Source organism: Mauremys mutica, chromosome 3, assembly GCF_020497125.1.
Source record: "Mauremys mutica isolate MM-2020 ecotype Southern chromosome 3, ASM2049712v1, whole genome shotgun sequence".
Lineage (NCBI taxonomy): Eukaryota > Metazoa > Chordata > Testudines > Geoemydidae > Mauremys > Mauremys mutica.
In genome coordinates this window covers 25817323-25837334 of record NC_059074.1, presented here as the reverse complement: position 1 = coordinate 25837334, position 20012 = coordinate 25817323, and the positions used below count along the sequence as shown (strand labels likewise).

Genomic DNA, 20012 nt, shown 5'->3' with positions numbered 1-20012 from the left:
AATACAATGGCCTTCTGCTTGCTGCCCCATGTTGCTGCAGTGGAAGCCCTTATTGGAAACCTGCTTTGTGGGTGTTTGCACATTGGCAGAACCCTCCTGGCCCCTTGGGCCACTTGCGTTACCTGGAGGAGGGATGTTTAGGTAAAAGTAGGGCATTGCGGAAGATATTGTTACGGTTTAGTTAGGCAGCTGGTGTTTAGATTTGCTTTTAGTTTTGCTGTGTAATAGATTGTAGTAATGTGATGCTATAAGTTGAAAATGTTTTGCTGTGCCTTCCTTTTTTTTATTATGAGAAAAGGGGGGAAGTGTCGGATTGTTTTGCATAAGAGTGTGGGAAACTGACATGCAAGTCTCAAGGATGAGGCTCGTTCTTATCTGCTGGGAGGCAATAACAGAATAATAAATTAAAGGGTTGGCCAGGATGTTAAATAGCCAATGAAGTTACAGCTGTGCTTGTTTGTACCTTATTAACCAATTAGCAATTGCTTGATTGCTTGCTTTAAGTGTATAAAGATGTATGCTGGAGAGAAATAAAAGGACTCTGCTTTTAATCATATTGATGGTCGAGCTCTGTCCACGCACGCCTGCGCTGCAACAGGAGCATTCCTGTCTCTTGCTGGGTTTATCATCACTGTTCAGAGGATTGCATGGGGAGGGACTGTTTCAGTTTGGCAGCGCTTTCTGCCACTATCTTATCCAATTTTTCCCCAAATAGGAGAGAGAGACTTTTAATTTAGATGAACATGGGATTTGTTTCGTTCCAGAGAAGAAGCCATACACTGTATCTGGCTACTGACCTGGATTCCATGGCCCTTGCTGAAAACCTCATTACCTCCACTGAGGCACCTTCCATGAAGGCTGTTTCTAGGAAAATTTTCTTAATAGCAGGCCAGAAGTATGAGTGGTCTCCGTTCTTCAGGTCCTTCAGGCAGGATACTGTAACTCTTGTAGCTGCCAAGGATGCTCTAAGGGAGGATGAGGAAGCTTTAAAGTCCCTTCTAAGGCTAGCTTCCACCTTTCTGTTGTCTGGATCTTTGGGAAAGAAATCCCCTTCTGATAGTATCACCATATCTTTTGCTAGTAATGTCACTGCAGCACGGACCTTTGGAATATCAGAATGACACTTTTGGGGCCCTTGACATTTATAGTATTTTAGGTGCATTCTTGTTCGTATGTTCCCCCTTGTCTGAGGTTTCCCATCCTTCTCGAATCACATCCTCAAAGGATGGGTACAGGGGAATTGCTTCCTCCAGTGAGGATTTGGAAGGCAAAGATTTGTTTTTAGGTATGTCCTAGTGTTCCTATTCAGATTGGATCTGGATTGTGGATACAAACTTTCTGCACATGGTTCTGAACGTCTTGGGATGAAGTTCTTGGCTTTATTTTTCCCATGTCCTGCTTAGAAATAGAACCTCTACAGAGGAGGAGCTGCCTGAGTCAGAGGACTTTGTACCTTTCCTTGTCCTCTTTAGTGTTTTGGGATTGTTTTTTTGTCCTGCTTTGTGGATGTTGCTGCCCAACGGTGGCCAGAGCATGGTCTCTTGCAATTTGCTGAATGTAGAGCCTTGTGCCCTCTGGACATGTCTCCCTCATTGTCCTCCCACTTTAAGGTCCCAATGCCTCTGCCTAGGAGATGGGGTCTCATTCCCAAGTTCCCCAGTTGGAACTAGGAAGAGGGGGAACTAGATAAAAGCCCCGCTTCTCTCCCCAGGGAACAGAGAACTCATTTTAGGACTTGGGCAGGGGGACCACGAGGCCCCTAAAAGTCCCCTCCCCCCTTCTTTACAGTCCTGTGCTGCCCTGGGATTTACACCATGGGCTTGCTGAAGTCCTCCTCATTCTTGGAATCTCTTTCTCCACTCTGTCTGGGTCTCCTGATTGGGCTTTTCTGTGTTGGAGTTGCAGCTTTTGGGGACAGTAAGAGACCCAACATGCCTTTCTGATTAACAGCCCTGTGCTCTAGCAGTACAAGAGTAGGCTAGCTGAGAACAGGCAGGGCACAATTTGCCCTCCGAAGAGCCTGCAAAAGCTGTCTCAGATAGAACACTGCTTGAATTTAGCTTAGTGATGATGCAGCTGCTATGCCGTACCTTGGGGTTGGGGGGGACAGGAGTCTTGTAGTCAGTGCTGCAGCACTGGCTCAGTGTGGCTGAGACCAACACACTGCTCAAGATCCAATCCAGGGGAGAGAGAGAGAATGACAACAAAGGACAGCTGCTTACTACTGCCCCCCACCCCCACCTAAAAACAATAAAGCCTGTCAAAGAAGAGTCAGGAGCAAAGCGATTAGCCACGTGACTACTGTAATGAAAGCAAAAGATCTGACGGCTAGCCAGCGAAGGGAGCATGCTAGAACCGGCTGTGCTACCACTTTGAACTGCCTCCGGAAACTGCAGACAGGAGAGAAATAGCCCATACATATCAGTATTGTGGGAGATGCTTGACTGTTGAACAACAATTTCACCTCTACATTTGTGTTCTCATAACAAGAAGTTATTTAGTCTAGAACTGACTATTGGATTGACTGTGTACAACAATACACAGAGGTACCTCACTGGTTGAGATTTGCTATCCAACAGCTCCCCCAATAACTGTATTACAAGCTCCATTAGGTAAATTTCAAACGCTTCTAACTCTATAAAACTCACATTTACAAGGAAGGGAAATAATCCAGACCAACAAATTTTCTGTTATGAGCAGATAAATTACAGAAAAAGTCTCACAATCCGTCAGTCTGGAACAGATTGTTTAGAATTAGCAAGCAGTCCAAACCCAGATTCTCCATTGCTCTGAGTCTTCATAGTCAATACTCAGAAGATTCAAAAGAACATTTGGCAAGGGACAGGCAGACAAAAGGACACTGAGCTGCCTTCCCAGAGTCAGGACACAAGATGTCACTCTAAGACTGGATAGGCTTCTGAAATCTATGGGCAAGGATCCACTGGTAATGGTTTATACTGGCACTACTGACACTGTGTTGTGAGATCTTTCGCAGACAGCAGATGACTTCAGGAAACTCGGAAGTGTGATGAAGAACAAAAATATCCAAGCAATTTCTTTTCTGAAATCCTTCCTGTCCTATGAGCAAAGGAAGACAGGAGGCAGAAGATTCTGGAAGTGAATCGCTGGCTAGGTAAGTGGTGTTGGGTTTGATTTTGTGGAAGATTTGTCCATCTTCTAAACTATATAGTTTACATGGTCTTCACCTCAGTAGAGGGTAAACCAATCTCTGACTACACTAGGATGGCTAGAGTAATCAAGAGGGGGTTAAACTAGTAGCAAAAGGGGAGGATAAAAAGAGGGAAGAGATAAGCAATAAGTTAGCACAAAAATCAGGATGTTGATTAATTAAGGAACCAAAGGAAATGGAGAAGAAATTACTGAATTGCCTACACACTAATGCCATGGTAACAAAAAAAGAGGAATTGGAATTGCTTATTTAGGAGCATAAATTCAATCTAGTTGGTATTAATGAAACCTAGGGGGTTTATTTGCACAACTGGAATGTTAAAATCAATGGTCATAACCTATTTAGGAAGGAGCAAATGGGGAGAGTGAGTAGTACTCTACAGCAAAAATGGCATTACCTGTTTCCAAGTCATGGACAACTCAGAAGAAAATGGTCTTGAATACTTATAGATCAATGTCCTAACAGATAAAGCACAAGATGGGGTAGTAGTAGTTGTGTGCTACAGACTATCAAATCATGACACAGAACAGGATGACTGCTTCCTTATGTGCCTCTCTACAATGTGCAGGAAAAAAACTCTGTGATCATGGGTATCTTCAATAGGAATGATACATGCTGGAGGTCTCATGCTACCCATACTAAAAATATACTTGACATTTCTAAACATATAGATGACAAATTCCTAACTCAAAAAGTGTTGTAGCCAACACAGTGGAATTCTATATTAGACCTTGTTCTACAGATAAAGTGGAACTGATGACAGAACTAAAAGTTAATGGTAACTTAGCTACAATTAATCATGGCGTGATGATATTTATAATGTGCAAGCAGAAAAAAGTCTAGACCAGTAAAATAAATTATAGATAGATAGAGAGATGGAGACAGACAGAGTTTTACTAGGCCCAATTTCAGAAAGATGAAAACAATTGTGAGCCAAACCAGCTGGAAGGAAGAATTTAAGCAGAAGAGTGTGAATGATAATTGAAAATCATTTAAGAGCACCTTACTAAATGCCCCAAAAGCCACAATCCTACCATTGAGGAAGAAGGTTAAAAAAACCTTCTAGTTAAAAAAAAACAAAAACAAAACAAAAAAAGTTTGTTTAAAGGGTAAGTGAAGGCAGCTGTAAAAAATAAAAAATAATACACAACAAATGGAAGAAAGGGAAGTTGATAATAGTGATTATAAATGAAATTAGGAACTGTACATAGTTGATAAAGGAAGCCAAGGGATACAAGGAGAAATCTAGGGCCAATGAAGTTAAGGACAATAAAGAGTTGTTTTTTTCCCTAACTATACTATTAACAAAAAGAATCCTGAAAATGGTACTGGTCCACTGCTAGATGGAAATGGTAGAATTATCAATAATAATGCACAAAAGGCAAAAGGTGTTCAAAAATATATTTGTATTTGAGTAAAAACAAAAAAACATAATGAAGACTCATCACATGGTGATAATACTCCATTCCATTAGTATCTCTGGAGACTGTTAAATATAAGCTACCAAACTCAGACATTTTTAATTGGCAGATCAAGATAACCTGCATCCAAGAATTTTTTAAAAAGCTGGCTGAGAAGCTCACTGGACCATCAATGTTGATTTCAAATAAGTCTTGGAGCACGAACGAAGTTCCAGAAGACTGGAAGGAAGTGAACGTGCTGATTTTTAAAAAGTGTAAACTGGAAGGCCCAGGTAATTATAGGTCTGTCAGTCTGACATCAATCCCAGGCAAGATAATGAAACCAGTGGATATGGTACATGATAATGGTACATGATAAAGGAGGGTAATGTAAATAAATGAAAACAAACAAGGGTTTATAGAAAATAGATCCTGTCAGACTAACCTGATATCTTTTTTTTTTAATATGATTACAAGTTTTGTTGATAAAGGTAATAGTGTTAACGTAATATACTTAGACTTCTGTAAGCTATTTGACTTGGTGTGACAATATTTTGATTAAATAGCTAGAACGATATAAAAATAACATGGCACACAAAGATGGATTAAAGACTGGCTAACTGATCTCAAAATGTAACTGTAAATGGGGAATCGTCATCAAGCAGGTGCATTTCCAGTGGGGCCCTGCAGGGCTCAATTCTTGGACCTATGCTATTTAACATCTTTATCAATGACCTGAAAAAAAAAATCACAACTGATAATTTGCAGCTGACACAAAATGGAGGGGACAAGGGACTGATTCAGATCAAGGTGGATTGACTGTTAAACTGGGCACAAGCAAACAATACGAGTTTTCATATGATTAAACGTAAATGTATACATCTGGGAACAAAAAAATATAGACCATACTTACAGGATGGGGGACTCGATCCTGGGAAGGAGTGACAAAAAGATTTGGGGGTCATGGTGGATAATTGGTTGAAGATGAGCTACAGATGTAATGCTTTGGCAAAAAGAACTAATGCAATCCTAGGACGCATGAACAGCGGAACCTTGAGTAGGAGTAGAGAGGTTATTTTACCTCTGTATTTGGCACTTCTGTGACCATTGCTGGAATACTGTGTGCAGTTTTGGTGCCCACAATTCACGAAGGATATTGACAAATTGGAGAAGATTTAAAGAATGAGAATGATTAAAGACTCGAGTTCAATCTATTTAGCTTAACAAAGAGAAGATTAACAGATGACTTGATTATAGTCTAAAAGTACCTACATGGGGAACAAATATTTAATAATTGGCTCTTCAGTCTAGGAGAGAAAGGTATAACATGCTCCAATATCTGGAAGCTGAAGCTAGACAAATTTAGGCAGGAAATAAGACAAATTTTTAACTGTGAGAGCAATTAATCTTCAAACAATTTATCAATGGCCAAGGTCGATTCTTCATCACTGACAATTTTTAAATCAAATCTGGATGTTTTTCTAAAAAATATGCTCTAGGAATTATTTTTGGAAAGTCCTATGGCCTGTGTTATACAGGCAGTCAGACTAGATGATCACAATGGTAACTTCTAGCCTTAGAATCTATTAAATCAAGACTAGATTTCTTTTTCTAAAAGGCAACTCTAGTTCAACACAAATTTGTGGACTTGGTTTAAGAATTACAGAGCGAAGTTCAGTGTCATGCAAGAGGTCAGACTAGATCAACATTTCTCTAACTATAGGGTGGACCTCACAAGGGAGGCATGGGAATCCATCAAGGGAAGTGCAAGCTATGTGCCTTTATTTATTTAAGAAGTCTGGCTGTCAGCCCCAAGTGGCTGGGGCATGCGCAGAAGGGCCATGCACACCCAGGAGACGGGGATACAGGGAACAGCGGGAGGCCCCCTAAACTGCTCACCAGGAGGCAGCAGGGGTCCAGCTATCAGCCCTGGTGTAGCAGCAGAAGTGTAGAAGTAAGCGTAGCAATGGAGTGCTAAGACTGCTGGGAAAAGTAATATTGACAAATATCACTTTTCATATTGCCGTCTTTACTTCTGTGCTGCTGCTGGCACGGCGCTGCCTTCAGAGCTGGGTGGTGATATATGTACGGGGGGGTGGGGGGTGCACGAACAACTATATACACAAAGGGGGAGGAGGGGGCAATCAAATAAGTTTGAGAACCACTGGACTAGATAATCATCCTGGTCCTTTTGGCTTTAAAACTATGAATTTCCTAACTCCAAAAATGCAAATACCCACAGCATCTGGCACCACTTACTTTGATGACTATGATGGATCCTGCATTAGAAAAAATGCTATGCAAAGTGAAGTGACCAGCATCCTAATGCCAGAGCAACAGACATGCACCTCTACCCCAACAGAACGCTGTCCTTGGGAGCCAAAAATCCCTACCACGTTATAGGTGAAACCCTGTTATATTGGGGTAGCAGCGGCAGGGCTCCAGTGGTGATTTAAAGAGCCCAGGGCTCCGGCCGCAGGGAGCCCTGGGCCCTTTAAATCGCCACCCGAGCTCCACTGCCGGAGCCCTGGGGTAGTGACGGCAGGGCTCCGACAATGATTTAAAGGGTCCAGGGGTTCCCCACAGCGGCCAGAGCTCCAAGCCCTTTAAAGCGCAACCAGAGCCCTGCTGCCGGAGCCCCGGGGTAGCGGCGGCAGTGCTCCAGCGGTGATTTAAAGAGCCGTGGGCTCCGGCCGCTGCAGGGAGCCCGGGCCCTTTAAATTGCCAGGCGAGCGCCGCTGCTGCAGCCCCGGGGATAGCAGCAGCAGCAGGGCTCCAGCAGTGATTTAAAGGGTCCAGGGCTCCCCGCAGCAGCCAGAGTTCCAGGCCCTTTAAAGCGCTGCCAGAGACCCGGGGTTACCGTGTTATATGCAAACCCGTGTTATATCGGGTCGCATTTTATCGGAGTAGAGGTGTAGCTGGAAAGAGGTTCCTTACTCCATTCTTCCTATTTTTGTCACATTGTATATAAAAATAGAAATTGTGACCTGTTTATGGTAGGGCCCATGTCTTATTCAGTTTCTCTGAAGCATACAGCATCACATTTGGGTGCAACAGAAATAATGCAATGAGCAGCCAAATATATTTAAGGCTGTGACTACTCATTTCAAGAAAAGCACCCGCCACCATTAGTCAGACTTGTTTAAAAAAAGTTGATAATTAAAATAAAATGAATCTACTATCCCAATGAAGCAACCATTCTGCCTCCAACCCCAAAATATGTAGCCATTGTTTACTTTATTATTTCTTCTCTGTTTCCATGATGATCTCTTTTTGAATTTATCTGGTCTCTTAAGCGATTCATTTCTGTGTCAAGACTCTTGACAGTTCTGTTGACTTCTATCCGTTGCGGGCAGATTTGCGTGGCCTGTGCAATCTTTTCCTAAAGAGAAGTTTGAAATGTTAAAAAATGCTATACATTTTGGTTTATTTGTATCTTCTTCTCAACTATAACATTTTGTATGGTGAAAAGCAGTAAGAGAGAAATTCTGAGTTCATTACTAATGGGCTCTCCATATATAGAAATCAGAGACGGTCCGGTGTTGTAGCTGGAGGCTCCAGGACTAAGCTCTGTCTTTCATCCCAGGCCACCCAAAAAAAAATTCCAACAGCTGTAGAAACACTCCAGCAACCAATTATTAGTATTCAGACAACCTGATGCAAATTGTCTATGTCTAAGTCTCCTTTCAGAGAAAAATTTCAATGTATATTCTGATCATTGATGGATGGAATACAGAGAGAAGCTGCTAAAAGAAAGAAAATATGAGGTAAGAAATTGATCGTTCTGTTGCAAATCTTCTCTGCTCTTTAATTACTCATGGGAAGTAATAAGCAGTGTATCCCAGAGGTAGGGAGGGAAAGAATAAGCAAAGTTTAATTATTATAACAGAGTAATTTAGATGGAAGTTCCCTGCATTTTTACCTCCTGCTTGCAACAAACTTGAAACTGTGAGGTCTCAGCATTTTGGACAGAATGAGATGAAAAGGTACATATGTACTTCAGATGCTTGAGATAGATCTTTAGCATTTATAACACACCTTCCACAGGTTAGAACAAAATAGTGGGAGAACTATTTCCCAGAAATTGTGGAAAAGGGCACATATCTTGAACTGAAAGGTTTCTGGAGCTATAAGCATAATCCTTCCCTCGTGACAAAGGGAGTGTGGTTCTTGTGTGGACATGGGAACTAATTCCAAAACTTGCCTTTCAGATGTCATAACTAGCAAGGCCAACTGCAAGCTTCTCTAATTTGTCATTATGATTAAACGTGGCACCTGATACTCCAAATACTTGATGACAAAATATAGTTATGGCTGTTACCCACATTTTTACCATGCTTGGTTGTAGGACTCCAACCAAGCCTCCTGAAGAAACTCTAGCGTATCTGAAATCACATCAGAAATTTGGGATTATTATTGCATTTCTATGACATCATCATGTAGAGGTCATGGACCCAGTGTGCTAGGGACTGCATAAAGAGGCAATCTTTGCCCGAAAAGAGCTTTTTTGTTTCCCCTCACACCAAGAAAGTAAATTTGACTAAACCAAGGATGGTACACCCTGAGTTTTGTTGGGATATCAACTGTATCGGAAGTTAATTCTAAACTACACTTCTCTTCTGATGCCCAGGTTAACAACTGTAGATGTTTCCAGTCTGACTGAAAGAGTCCCTGCTTCAAGAGGTCCGGTGCTCTTTGTAAATATAACATGGGGTCTTTGGGTATCTAGCAAGTCCAAAGTGCCTTCTGTAGGAGGACCACTACAACTCACTCTCTCTTTCTCTTTTCTGTACCCTTTACATGAACTGTCTTGAAAAGCAGCAAATTCTTCTCTACCCAGGACATTATTTCCATTATCATGGAGAAGCTTTTGACCTCTAGTTATTTCCTGATTTGGGAAAGGCTATAAGACCCCCAAGTCTTAATCATAAGGCAACCTCCAATGGGAGGTTGGAGGAGACTTCCCCTGCAAGTATCATAACTTATGTGGTTTCTTGCACCTTGTTTTTTCTTTAAAAAGAAAAGGAAAAAAACCACCCGGACAGAGGTTCTGAAATGAGCTGAAAGGATGTAGTTTGAAGAGCATTTTATCTAGGCTTCTCTGGAAGCTTCTGCTCCAGATTTTTCCATCTGCCAGATGGATAGTCCCTTCTTCGATACTCTTGGTGTTGGCAGCAACCAATGGATTGCTATGCTGGTTTCAACAGCGAGGGCTGAGGCCTCTTTGCAATCTCAATATTTTCCCCAATAGCTCCTCACCTGTAAGTCTGGATGCACAAGATACCAGTTTAGGATAAGCAATGCCTATTCATAGGTATTATATTGCTTCCTTGTAGCCACCTAGTTGGAATCCATTGCTCATCACAGATCACATGAAGGCTTCGATGAGTACAGAACCCGAGACATCTCACTCTGGGCAAGGGTCATACCTCTAGAGAATAAGCCACTTTTTTTGTGTGTGGGGGTGGGGTGGGGGGCATGAAGTCAGCTTTCCTTACTAAACATGAAAAATCTTTGGTCTGAATAGCTATAGGCGAGGTTTTGAATCTGCTATGCAATACGTCATAACTCTTATGGTATATGCGGTCTTTTGGAAGCAAGCCCCATTATGAAGGTTTGACTATGTCTTTCACTGGTGGATCTACTACTGCATCAACCTCAGGCTCCCAAATAAGGCTGTCAAGCGATTAAAAAAATTAATTGTGAGATTAAACGAACTGCAAAACAATAATAGTATATTGTTTATTTAAATATTTTGGCTGTTTTTTACATTTTCAAATATACTGATTTCAATTACACAGAATACAAAGTGCACAGTGCTCACTTCATATATATTTTTGATTACAAGCACCGTAAAAAACCAAAATAAATAGTATTTTTCAATTCACCTAATACAAGTACTATAGTACTATAATACAATCTTTTTACCATGAAAGTTGAACTTACAAATGTAGAATTGTGTACCAAAAAAACTGCATTCAAAAATAAAACAATGTTGTAGCCAGTGATTTACGTGCCAGATGCGCTAACAATTCATATGTCTCTTCATGCTTCAACCACCATTCCAGAGCACATGCACCCATGCTGACGATGGGTTCTGCTCAATAACGATCTAAAGCAGAGTGGACCAACGCATGTTCATTTTCATCATCATGAGTCAGATGCTACTAGCAGAAGGCTGATTTTCTTTTTTGGTGGTTCGGGTTCTGTAGTTTCCGTATCTGAGTGTTGCTCTTTTAAGTCTTCTGAAAGCATGGTCCACACCTCATCCCTCTCAGATTTTGGATGGCACTTCAGATTCTTAAACCTTGAGTCGAGTGCTGTAGCTATTTTTAGAAATCTCACATTGAAACCTTCTTTGCGTTTTGTCAAATCTGCTGTGAAAGTGTTCTTAAAATGAACATGTGCTGGGTCATCATCCGAGACTGCTCTGACATGAAATATATGGCATGTCAGAGAGACATAATTCTCCCCCTAGGAGCTCAGTCACAAATGTAAATAACACATCATCAGGGAAGCATGGCCTCTGGAATGGTGGCCGAAGAATGAAGGGGCATACAAATATTTAGCAAATCTGACAAGTAAATACCTTGCAACGCTGGCTACAAAAGTGCCATGTGAACGCCTGTTCTCACTTTCAGTTGACATTGTAAATGAGAAGCAGGCAGCGTTATCTCCTGCAAATTTTACCCAAACTTGTTTGCCTGAGCAACTGGCTAAAGTAGGATTGAGTGGACTTGTAGCTCTAAAATTTTACATTGCTTTATTTTTGAATGCAGGGTTTTTTTGTACATAACTCTACATTTGTAAGTTCAACATTCATGAAAAAGAAATTGCACTACAATACTTGTATTACGTGAATTGAAAAATACTATTGCTTTTGTTTTTCGCAGTGCAAATATTTGTCATAAAAAATAAATATAAAGTGAGCACTGTACACTTTGTATTCTGTGTTTAACTGAAATCACTATATATGAAAATGTAGAAAACATCAAAAAATATTTAAATAAATTTGAACTGGTATTCTATTATTTAACAATGCAATTAATCGCGATTAATTTTTTTAATCAAATATCCTCATTTGAATTTTATGATGCTCTCATCAATGGGAAGACATGTATCTAATTATATTTGAAAGGGCAGATATTGTATGAACATTAATGAGTTCCTTGCAAGCCACTGGTTGGAATCCTCTCTTGGAAATGTCTTGTTGGTTGGTTGGGTTTGTTTTGGGGTTTTTTTGTGTGAGATGTATTTACAGTACCTCTTCCCCTGGCTGTTTACAGCAGGGAGGTAATACATTGTTCATCCTGTCATGGGTACCACACGATTCATAGGGGGAGCAAAAGGGAGCTGTATAGGAGCCCTGGTTCTTTCTCCAGGGAATTGAGGACTCACTTTAGTATCTTTGGGAGGGGGAGAGAGAAGATGGAGACTCTGGATCCTTTCAGGCTTTTTCCCCCTCCAACCCAGGTCGGTTGAAAGAATTTACCACGAGCTGGCCAGATAGCTTCCTCCTCATCTTTAGACTCTCTCCCAAAAGACCAGAATCACTTAATTGGGCTTTTCTGTGTTGAGATCATGGCTCCTCAGGCAGGATGGGGAACTGACATGCTAGTCTGACTGAGCTCCATAATCTGGCAGTGCAAGGTTGGCTGGCTAGAAACAGGCAACACATAATTCACACTCTGTAGAACTTGTATCCACTGCCTCACATAAGGAAAACTGCTTAGATTTAAGTCAGGGGCTCACAGGATAGTTCTGCCATGCCTGAGCAGGGACACAGGTATCTGGCAGGAAGGTGCTGCAGTGGCAGATCCAGGAAGTTGTAACCAAACCCAATCCAAGGGAAGAGAACGATGAGAAGATTGGAAGTCGCAACTGCATGTAAATGATTAAAAATAAAATATTTTAATACAAAATGGTCAGGAAAAACAGAACTGCCAACTTGCTCTAACACCAGACACAGAAAATCTGGTGGTCTGAGCTGAAGGGAAGAGCTCAGTTCTGGATTCTCCAGCAACAACTTTAGGCGGCCTCCGAATTCCACAGGAGCAATAGCCCATTAGTAATCTATGAGAGAAACTGTGCAACAAGAAATGAAGTCTCCAATGAAAGTATCTCTCTCGTTTGCACATAGCACTCAGTACAATGGATCTCCTGATTGGGGCTCTTCGCCATTATTTTAATCAAAATGTGTAGCAGTAATTTATTACAATACGAAAAAACGGTTACCTACTTCTTGTAACTGTTGTTCTTTGAGATGTGTTGTTCACGTCCATTACACATTAGGTGTGCGCGCATCGCGTGCACGGACGTCGGAAACTTTTCCCCTTAGCATCTCCTGTTGGACCGGCAGGGGAGCTCCTGCCAGAGTGGCGCCTCCATGCTGGTGCATATATACCCCTGCCGACCCGACCCCCTTTCAGTTCCTTCTTGCCGGTGACTCCGACAGAGGGGAAGAAGGGTGGGAAGTGTAATGGACGTGAACAACACATCTCGAAGAACAACAGTTACGAGAGGTAGGTAACCGTTTTTTCTTCTTCGAGTGATTGTTCACGTCCATTACACATTAGGTGACTCACAAGATTACCATAGGAGGAGGGTAGGAGTCATGGAACAATTGATTGGAAAACAGCCCTGCCGACTGGCGCATCATCTCTGGCCTGCTGATTGACTGGGTGGCTGCTTTACAGATCTCCTGGATCGGGACCTGCACCAGGAAAGCTGTTGAGGACACTTGGGCCCTAGTCGAGTGAGCAGTGATCAGGGGGGCTGGCACCTTGGCAAGCTCGTAGCACACGCGGATGCAGTCCGCAATCCACGATGAGACCAGAAGTCCTTTCATTCTCTCGGCGATAGCGACAAACAACTGTGTCAACTTGCGGAAAGGTCTAGTTCGCTCTAGATAGCATGCCAGGGCCCTTCGGTCGTCTAGAGTGTGCAGGCTATGGTGACTGGTTTCCATACGTGGTTTAGGAAAGAACACCGGCAAACAAATGTCTTGCCCCATATGAAACTGTGAAACTACCTTAGGGTACCTCTGCCACATTCCAGGAGAGGTGAAGGAGAGAGCAAGTGGCCAGGGGCTTGAAAGGGGTCCCATAAGTTTGGCCAGGAACAGGTTAAGGTTCCAGGGAGGGACCGGTGGGCGTGAGCAGGGAAACACCCTTTCCAGTCCCTTAAGGAATCAGGCTACCATGGGGTTAGAAAACACAGAATGCCCCGATACCCCCAGGTGGAACACTGAAATGGCAGCTAGATGCACTCTGATTGAGGAAGGAGTGAGACCCTAATGTTTGAGGTACAGGAGGTACTCTAGGACGACTGAAATGGTGGTCTGAAGTGGCTGTATCTGTTTTGGCTCACACCAGTAGGAGAAGCTTTTCCACTTAGCCAAGTAGGTGGCCTTAGTGGAAGGTTTCCTACTGCCAAGGAGAATTTGCTGTACCAGAAGGGAGCACTGGCTCGCCACAGCGTTCAACCATAGAGTTTCCACGCCATGAGATGAAACGACTGTCGATCCGGGTGGAGCAGGTGCCCATAGACCTGCGTGATGAGATCTCGGGGCGGGACAGGGCAATCGGGGCGGCCACTGACAGCTCCAGCAGGGCTGTAAACCAATGCTGGCGGGGCCAAGCTGAGGCGATCAGAATTATTACTGCTTTGTCCCTGCAAACTTTGATGAGGACTATGTAGATGAGTGGGAGCGGTAGAAAGGCATAATGCAGACTCCCGCTTCAAGGGATCGTGAAGGCATCTGAAACCGAGCCCGGACTGTGGTTCTGGAAGGAACAAAACTGTGGATATTGGCTGTTGTCCTTGGTAGCAAAGAGATCCATTTGGGGAAATCCCCACTTTCGGAAGATCGATTGCAGGACATCCCATCTCATCGACAACTCATGCGTGCGGTACGATCTGCTGAGGCAGTCTGCCAGTTTGTTTTGCTCTCCCGGGAGGTATGATGCTACGAGATGGATGGAGCGGGCTATACAAAAATCCTACAGGAGAAGAGCCTCTTGGCAGAGGGGAGAGGAGCAGGCTCCGCCCTACTTGTTTATATAAAACATGGCAATGGTGTTGTCTGTCAGAACTGTCACACTGTGCCCTTCTAAAGCAGTGTGAAAGATTTGGCAGGCTAGGCGAACTGCCCCGAGCTCCTTCACATTGATGTGGAGCAACCTCTCATCTCTGGACCACAAGCTTTGCGTCCTTAGATCTCCTAAGTGAGCTCCCTAGCCAAGGTCTGACGCGTCTGTCACCAGTGTCAGAGTCGGCTGTGCTGCGAAGGGGATACCCTCGCATACTACCAGCTGATTGAGCCACCATCGCAGGGAGTCCAGTATTTGGGCAGGAACTGTCACGACAAGGTCTAGGGGATCTCTGCCCAGGCAATATGATCGGGCTAGCCACGCCTGTAAAGTCCTGAGCCACAGCCGAGCGTACTTGACTACGTGAGTGCATGCCGCCATATGCCCCAGGAGCTGCAGACAGCATCTGGCCATGGTAGGGGGAACCTTAGCATCGAGTCTATGACTCGCTGGATGGCCATCAATCTGGATTCCGAGAGGCTTGTTCGTGCCTGTACTGAGTCCAGCCCTGCCCTGATGAACGCCAGCGTTTGCGTAGGTATCAAGGAGGACTTGGGAACGTTGACTAGAAGACCCAGCCTGCGGAATACGTCCAGGGCCACCGTCACATGGCAACGGACCTCTTCCTTGGACCGACCTGTGAGAAGCGTGTCCTGAGGCCGCACCGCTTTTTTGAGTGCTTGGTCCTTTTGGAGACACCTCCTTCTTATGCGGGGAGGACCCTCTGCCTCTAGGTTGGCCCTTCAACCATGCTGGCGAGATCAAACGGGGCCTGTCCTGCTGCCTCGGTGTCGTATGCTTGCGGTGCCGGATCACGAACTGACGCCGGGGCACTCCGCACTGAGGACTCAGGCGCTAAAGCCGGATGGTCCAAGGCTGAAGGTGCAGCGCGGCCTCCATGACTAGCTGCTTGAGGCAAAAGTCTCTTTCTTTCTTAGTTCTTGGCTTGAAAGCCTTACAGATCTTGCAGCGCTCAGTGTGGTGTGATTCCCCCAAGCAACGGAGACACGAGTCGTGGGAATCACTGTTTGACATAGGCTTGCGGCACGTGGCACAAGCCTTAAGGCCTTGGGCCTGCGGCCCGCAGCCCAGGGCTGGTGCTGGAAACAACTTCCAAACACCTAAAACAAAGGAAGCTTAACTATCTACTATTAAGAAGTGCTAACTACTGAGAACTATTAATGACTGCTAACTACAGATAACTATGCTAAGGGATCACTCGCAAGCGAAAGATAAGGAGTTGTTCCAACACCGCCACAGATGGTAAGAAGGAACTAAAGGGGGGTCGGGTCGGCAGGGGTATATATGCACCAGCATGGAGGCAGCACTCTGGCGGGGGCTCCCCTGCCGGCCCGACAGGAGCCGCTAAAGGAAAAAGTTTCCGATGGGGTGATCCCGGCAATTACAGACCGGTAAGTCTAACGTCGGTACCGGGCAAATTAGTTGAAACAATAGGAAAGAATAAAATTGTCAGACACATAGATAAACAAACTCTTGAGCAATAGTCAACATGGTTTCTGTAAAGGGAAATCGTGTCTTACTAATCTATTAGAATTCTTTGAAGGGGTCAACAAACATGTGGACAAGGGAGATCTGGTGGACATAGTGTACTTGGATTTCCAGAAAGCCTTTGACAAGGTCCCTCACCAAAGGCTCTTACGTAAATTAAGCTGTCATGGGATAAAAGGGAAGGTCCTTTCATGGATTGAGAACTGGTTAAAGGACAGGGAACAAAGGGTAGGAATGAATGGTAAATTCTCAGAATGGAGAGGTGTAACTAGTGGTGTTCCCCAAGGGTCAGTCCTCGGACCAATCCTATTCAATTTATTCATAAATGATCTGGAGAAAGGGGTAAACAGTGAGGTGGCCAAGTTTGCAGATGATACTAAACTTCTCAAGATAGTTAAGACCAAAGCAGATTGTGAAGAACTTCAAAAAGATCTCACAAAACTAAGTGATTGGGCAACAAAATGGCAAATGAAATTTAATGTGGATAAATGTAAAGTAATGCACATTGGAAAAAATAACCCCAACTATACATACAACATGATGGGGGCTAACTTAGGTACAACGAGTCAGGAAAAAGATCTTGGCGTCGTCGTGGATAGTTCACTGAAGATGTCCACGCAGTGTGCAGAGGCAGTCAAAAAAGCAAACAGGATGTTAGGAATCATTAAAAAGGGGATAGAGAATACGACTGAGAATATATTATTGCCCTTATATAAATCCATGGTACGCCCACATCTCGAATACTGTGTACAGATGTGGTCTCCTCACCTCAAAAAAGATATTCTAGCACTAGAAAAGGTTCAGAAAAGGGCAACTAAAATGATTAGGGGTTTAGAGAGGGTCCCATACGAGGAAAGATTAAAGAGGCTAGGACTCTTCACCTTGGAAAAGAGAAGACTAAGGGGGGACATGATAGAGATATATAAAATCATGAGTGATGTTGAGAAAGTGGATAAGGAAAAGTTATTTACTTATTCCCATAATACAAGAACTAGGGGTCACCAAATGAAATTAATAGGCAGTAGGTTTAAAACAAATAAAAGGAAGTTCTTCTTCACGCAACGCACAGTCAACTTGTGGAACTCCTTACCTGAGGAGGTTGTGAAGGCTAGGACTATAACAATGTTTAAAAGGGGACTGGATAAATTCATGGTGGCTAAGTCCATAAATGGCTATTAGCCAGGATGGGTAAGAATGGTGTCCCTAGCCTCTGTTCGTCAGAGGATGGAGATGGAGATGGAGAGGCAACTTGATCATTGCCTGTTAGATTCACTCCCTCTGGGGCACTTTGCATTGGCCACTGTCGGTAGACAGATACTGGGCTAGATGGACCTTTGGTCTGACCCGGTACGGCCTCTCATGTTCTTATTATGTTCTTATGTCCAGGCACACGACGGGCGCACACCTAACGTGTAATGTACATGAACAATCACTCGAAGAAGAAAGGGAGTATCTATCTGAAAACTATATATTTATAGTAATTTATCGATATTTATAATAAACTATAATTTAGATACATGATCTAAATCATTAGGTTGCTAAAATCCTACCTTCTATTAATTTATTAACAAAACAATAAAGCTGCCCTCCTTTAGTCATCTAGTGTTTTTAGTGTAACTTAAAATCAACTTTTAAAGGCAACCTGGTAGCAGTGAAAAGGGGAAATGTGGGATGCAGCATGCACCCTAACCTGTTGATGCTTGACTTTGGAGTAAACTTACTGCCCAAAGACTAACCAGACCCGATGAGGCCTTCAATTCCAAAGCCTACAGCTCCTGGCAAGCTACTGCACAAGGAGGCCCCAAACCTGCAGGTTACTGACAGCTTAGAGCAGCTATTGCATTGCCAGGACATGACGCTTTAGCACAGGGATCAGCACCCTTTGACATGTGGCTCACCAGGGTAAGCACCCTGGCGGGGCGGGCCAGTTTGTCTACCTGCCACGTCCGCAGGTTCAGCCAATCGCGGCTCCCACTAGCCGCAGTCCGCCACTCCAGGTCAATGGGATGGCGGGAAGCGGTGGCCAGCACATCCCTCGACCCGTGCCACTTCCCACACCCGCATTGGCCTGGGACAGCGAACTGCGGCCAGTGGGAGCCGCGATTGGCTGAACCTGCGGATGCAGCGGGTAAACAAACTGGCCCAGCCCGCCAGGGTACTTATCCTGGCAAGCCACGTGCCAAAGGTTGCCGATCCCTGCTTTAGCAACTGTTTGCTGTTCTAAATTATAATAAAGTTTCAGCCACTGGTCAAAAGTCTAATGCTTGTGTCTGTCCCCACTGGCTCCGGCCATTTGCTAGATACTATCCTATGAAGTTTAGAATCTAAATAGCCTTTCTTTTGCCTTCAGTCTTGAATCCTTTCATAGAGCTCTCTTGATGATTACATTTGTGTTTAAATGCCATATTGATGATTGTATAAAACTATCTGATTTTTCCTGTGATGTATTATCACCCTGAACAAAAGCAATGCTCAGAAAAACTGCTATTTGTTTTCAGATCTGAGACAGTAAGTATAAACTTTACTGGGTGAAGACATTTTCATCACATATTCCCCACTGGTACAAAAGCAGCATTCTTGGCTTGGTGAGCCTGAGTTATCTAATGGAAAAGTTCTTACCAATAATTTCCTTTCTGCTAGCAGTGTCTCCCACTATTCTGTATGTCTGGGCTGCTCTCTTCTCTCTGCAGCTCATGGAGGCAGATCAGTATTTTGATGACACACTGAGTTATTCCCAAGCTTTAAAACTTGCATAATATCATTAACACATATACCAGAGATAAGAAATAACTATGTACATTAGATTAAAGAAGGCGGTCATATGGTAACGATTCCACTTAACAGCTGACTCTACTCATTAACCATCCATGGTGGGTAAAACTGTGGGAGACAATACTAGCTGAAAGAAAAGTCGTAAGAAATTTTCTGCTCCACAGCCCAATGTCTCCCACAATTGCGGATGTCTGGGAAGTAGTCAGCAATGAACGGATATAGGAAGGGTTGTGAAACAAGAAATTTGGTAGGAAAGAAGTACCCTCCCCTATTCGTGAATTTGCTAAAAAGTCTATTATTTTTGGATCACTGCCTGCAGCGCCTTCCTACCACAGGCGGTGTCCACAGAAGGTAGAAGGTCCACCTTGTAGTGCTTACTTAGACCAAAGAGTCACTTTGCAAATTTCCAAAGTGGATGCATTTGCTTTTTCCACTCATGAGCGTGTGAGCCTTTATCCCTTCTGGGAGAGGAATCTTTGATGATTTATAAGCTTCCACAATACATAGTCTCTCCACCTACTGATGGAGGACTTGGAAGCTCTTAGTCCAAGGTATTTCAAGTGGAAGGAAATGAATTAGGAGCCCAATCTTCTGTGGATTCTGTATGCTTTTAAACCTTCTTATGACATCTAAGATGTGTCAACCTATGCAGTTGAACAAAACGAAGGAATCACAATCTCCTGGGAAGCAGGGAAGGAGGAATTTCCCTTGGAAAGAAAAGATTTTGTCCAAGAGGGAGATGCAATAGGGGAGGCTCAGGGAGGGTTAAACCCTGAAGAATTAACTGATCTGGGAGGAGGAGGAATGCCAAGGAGGGAGAATACTGCACCCTGCCAAAAAATGTGCAGAAAAGTTAAAATAGAAGGAGGTAAGGCAGGAACAGAAGAAACCACCACTGTTTGCGGCTGTGGAGGCAACACGCAAAAGCAGAGTAGGCGTGACCAGACCATGCGGTGCCAAAATGCTGAACCCACCCCTATGAATGGCCGAGAGATGAGAACAACCCGGATGTCCAGAATTGTGGGAGACGGTGGACTGCAGGAAAGATTT

General features: G+C 43.7%; 1 protein-coding gene across 3 annotated transcripts in view; it reads right to left on the bottom strand.

The window, feature by feature from the left end:
* SMC6 (structural maintenance of chromosomes 6) overlaps positions 1-20012 on the bottom strand; it is a 92942-nt gene that overhangs the window by 20543 nt on the left and 52387 nt on the right. For all 3 annotated transcript variants that reach the window (XM_045010213.1, XM_045010214.1, XM_045010212.1), the window contains exon 22: positions 7827-7972. In XM_045010213.1, the coding sequence (XP_044866148.1) occupies positions 7827-7972 (146 nt within the window). The remainder of the gene's footprint in view (positions 1-7826; positions 7973-20012) is intronic.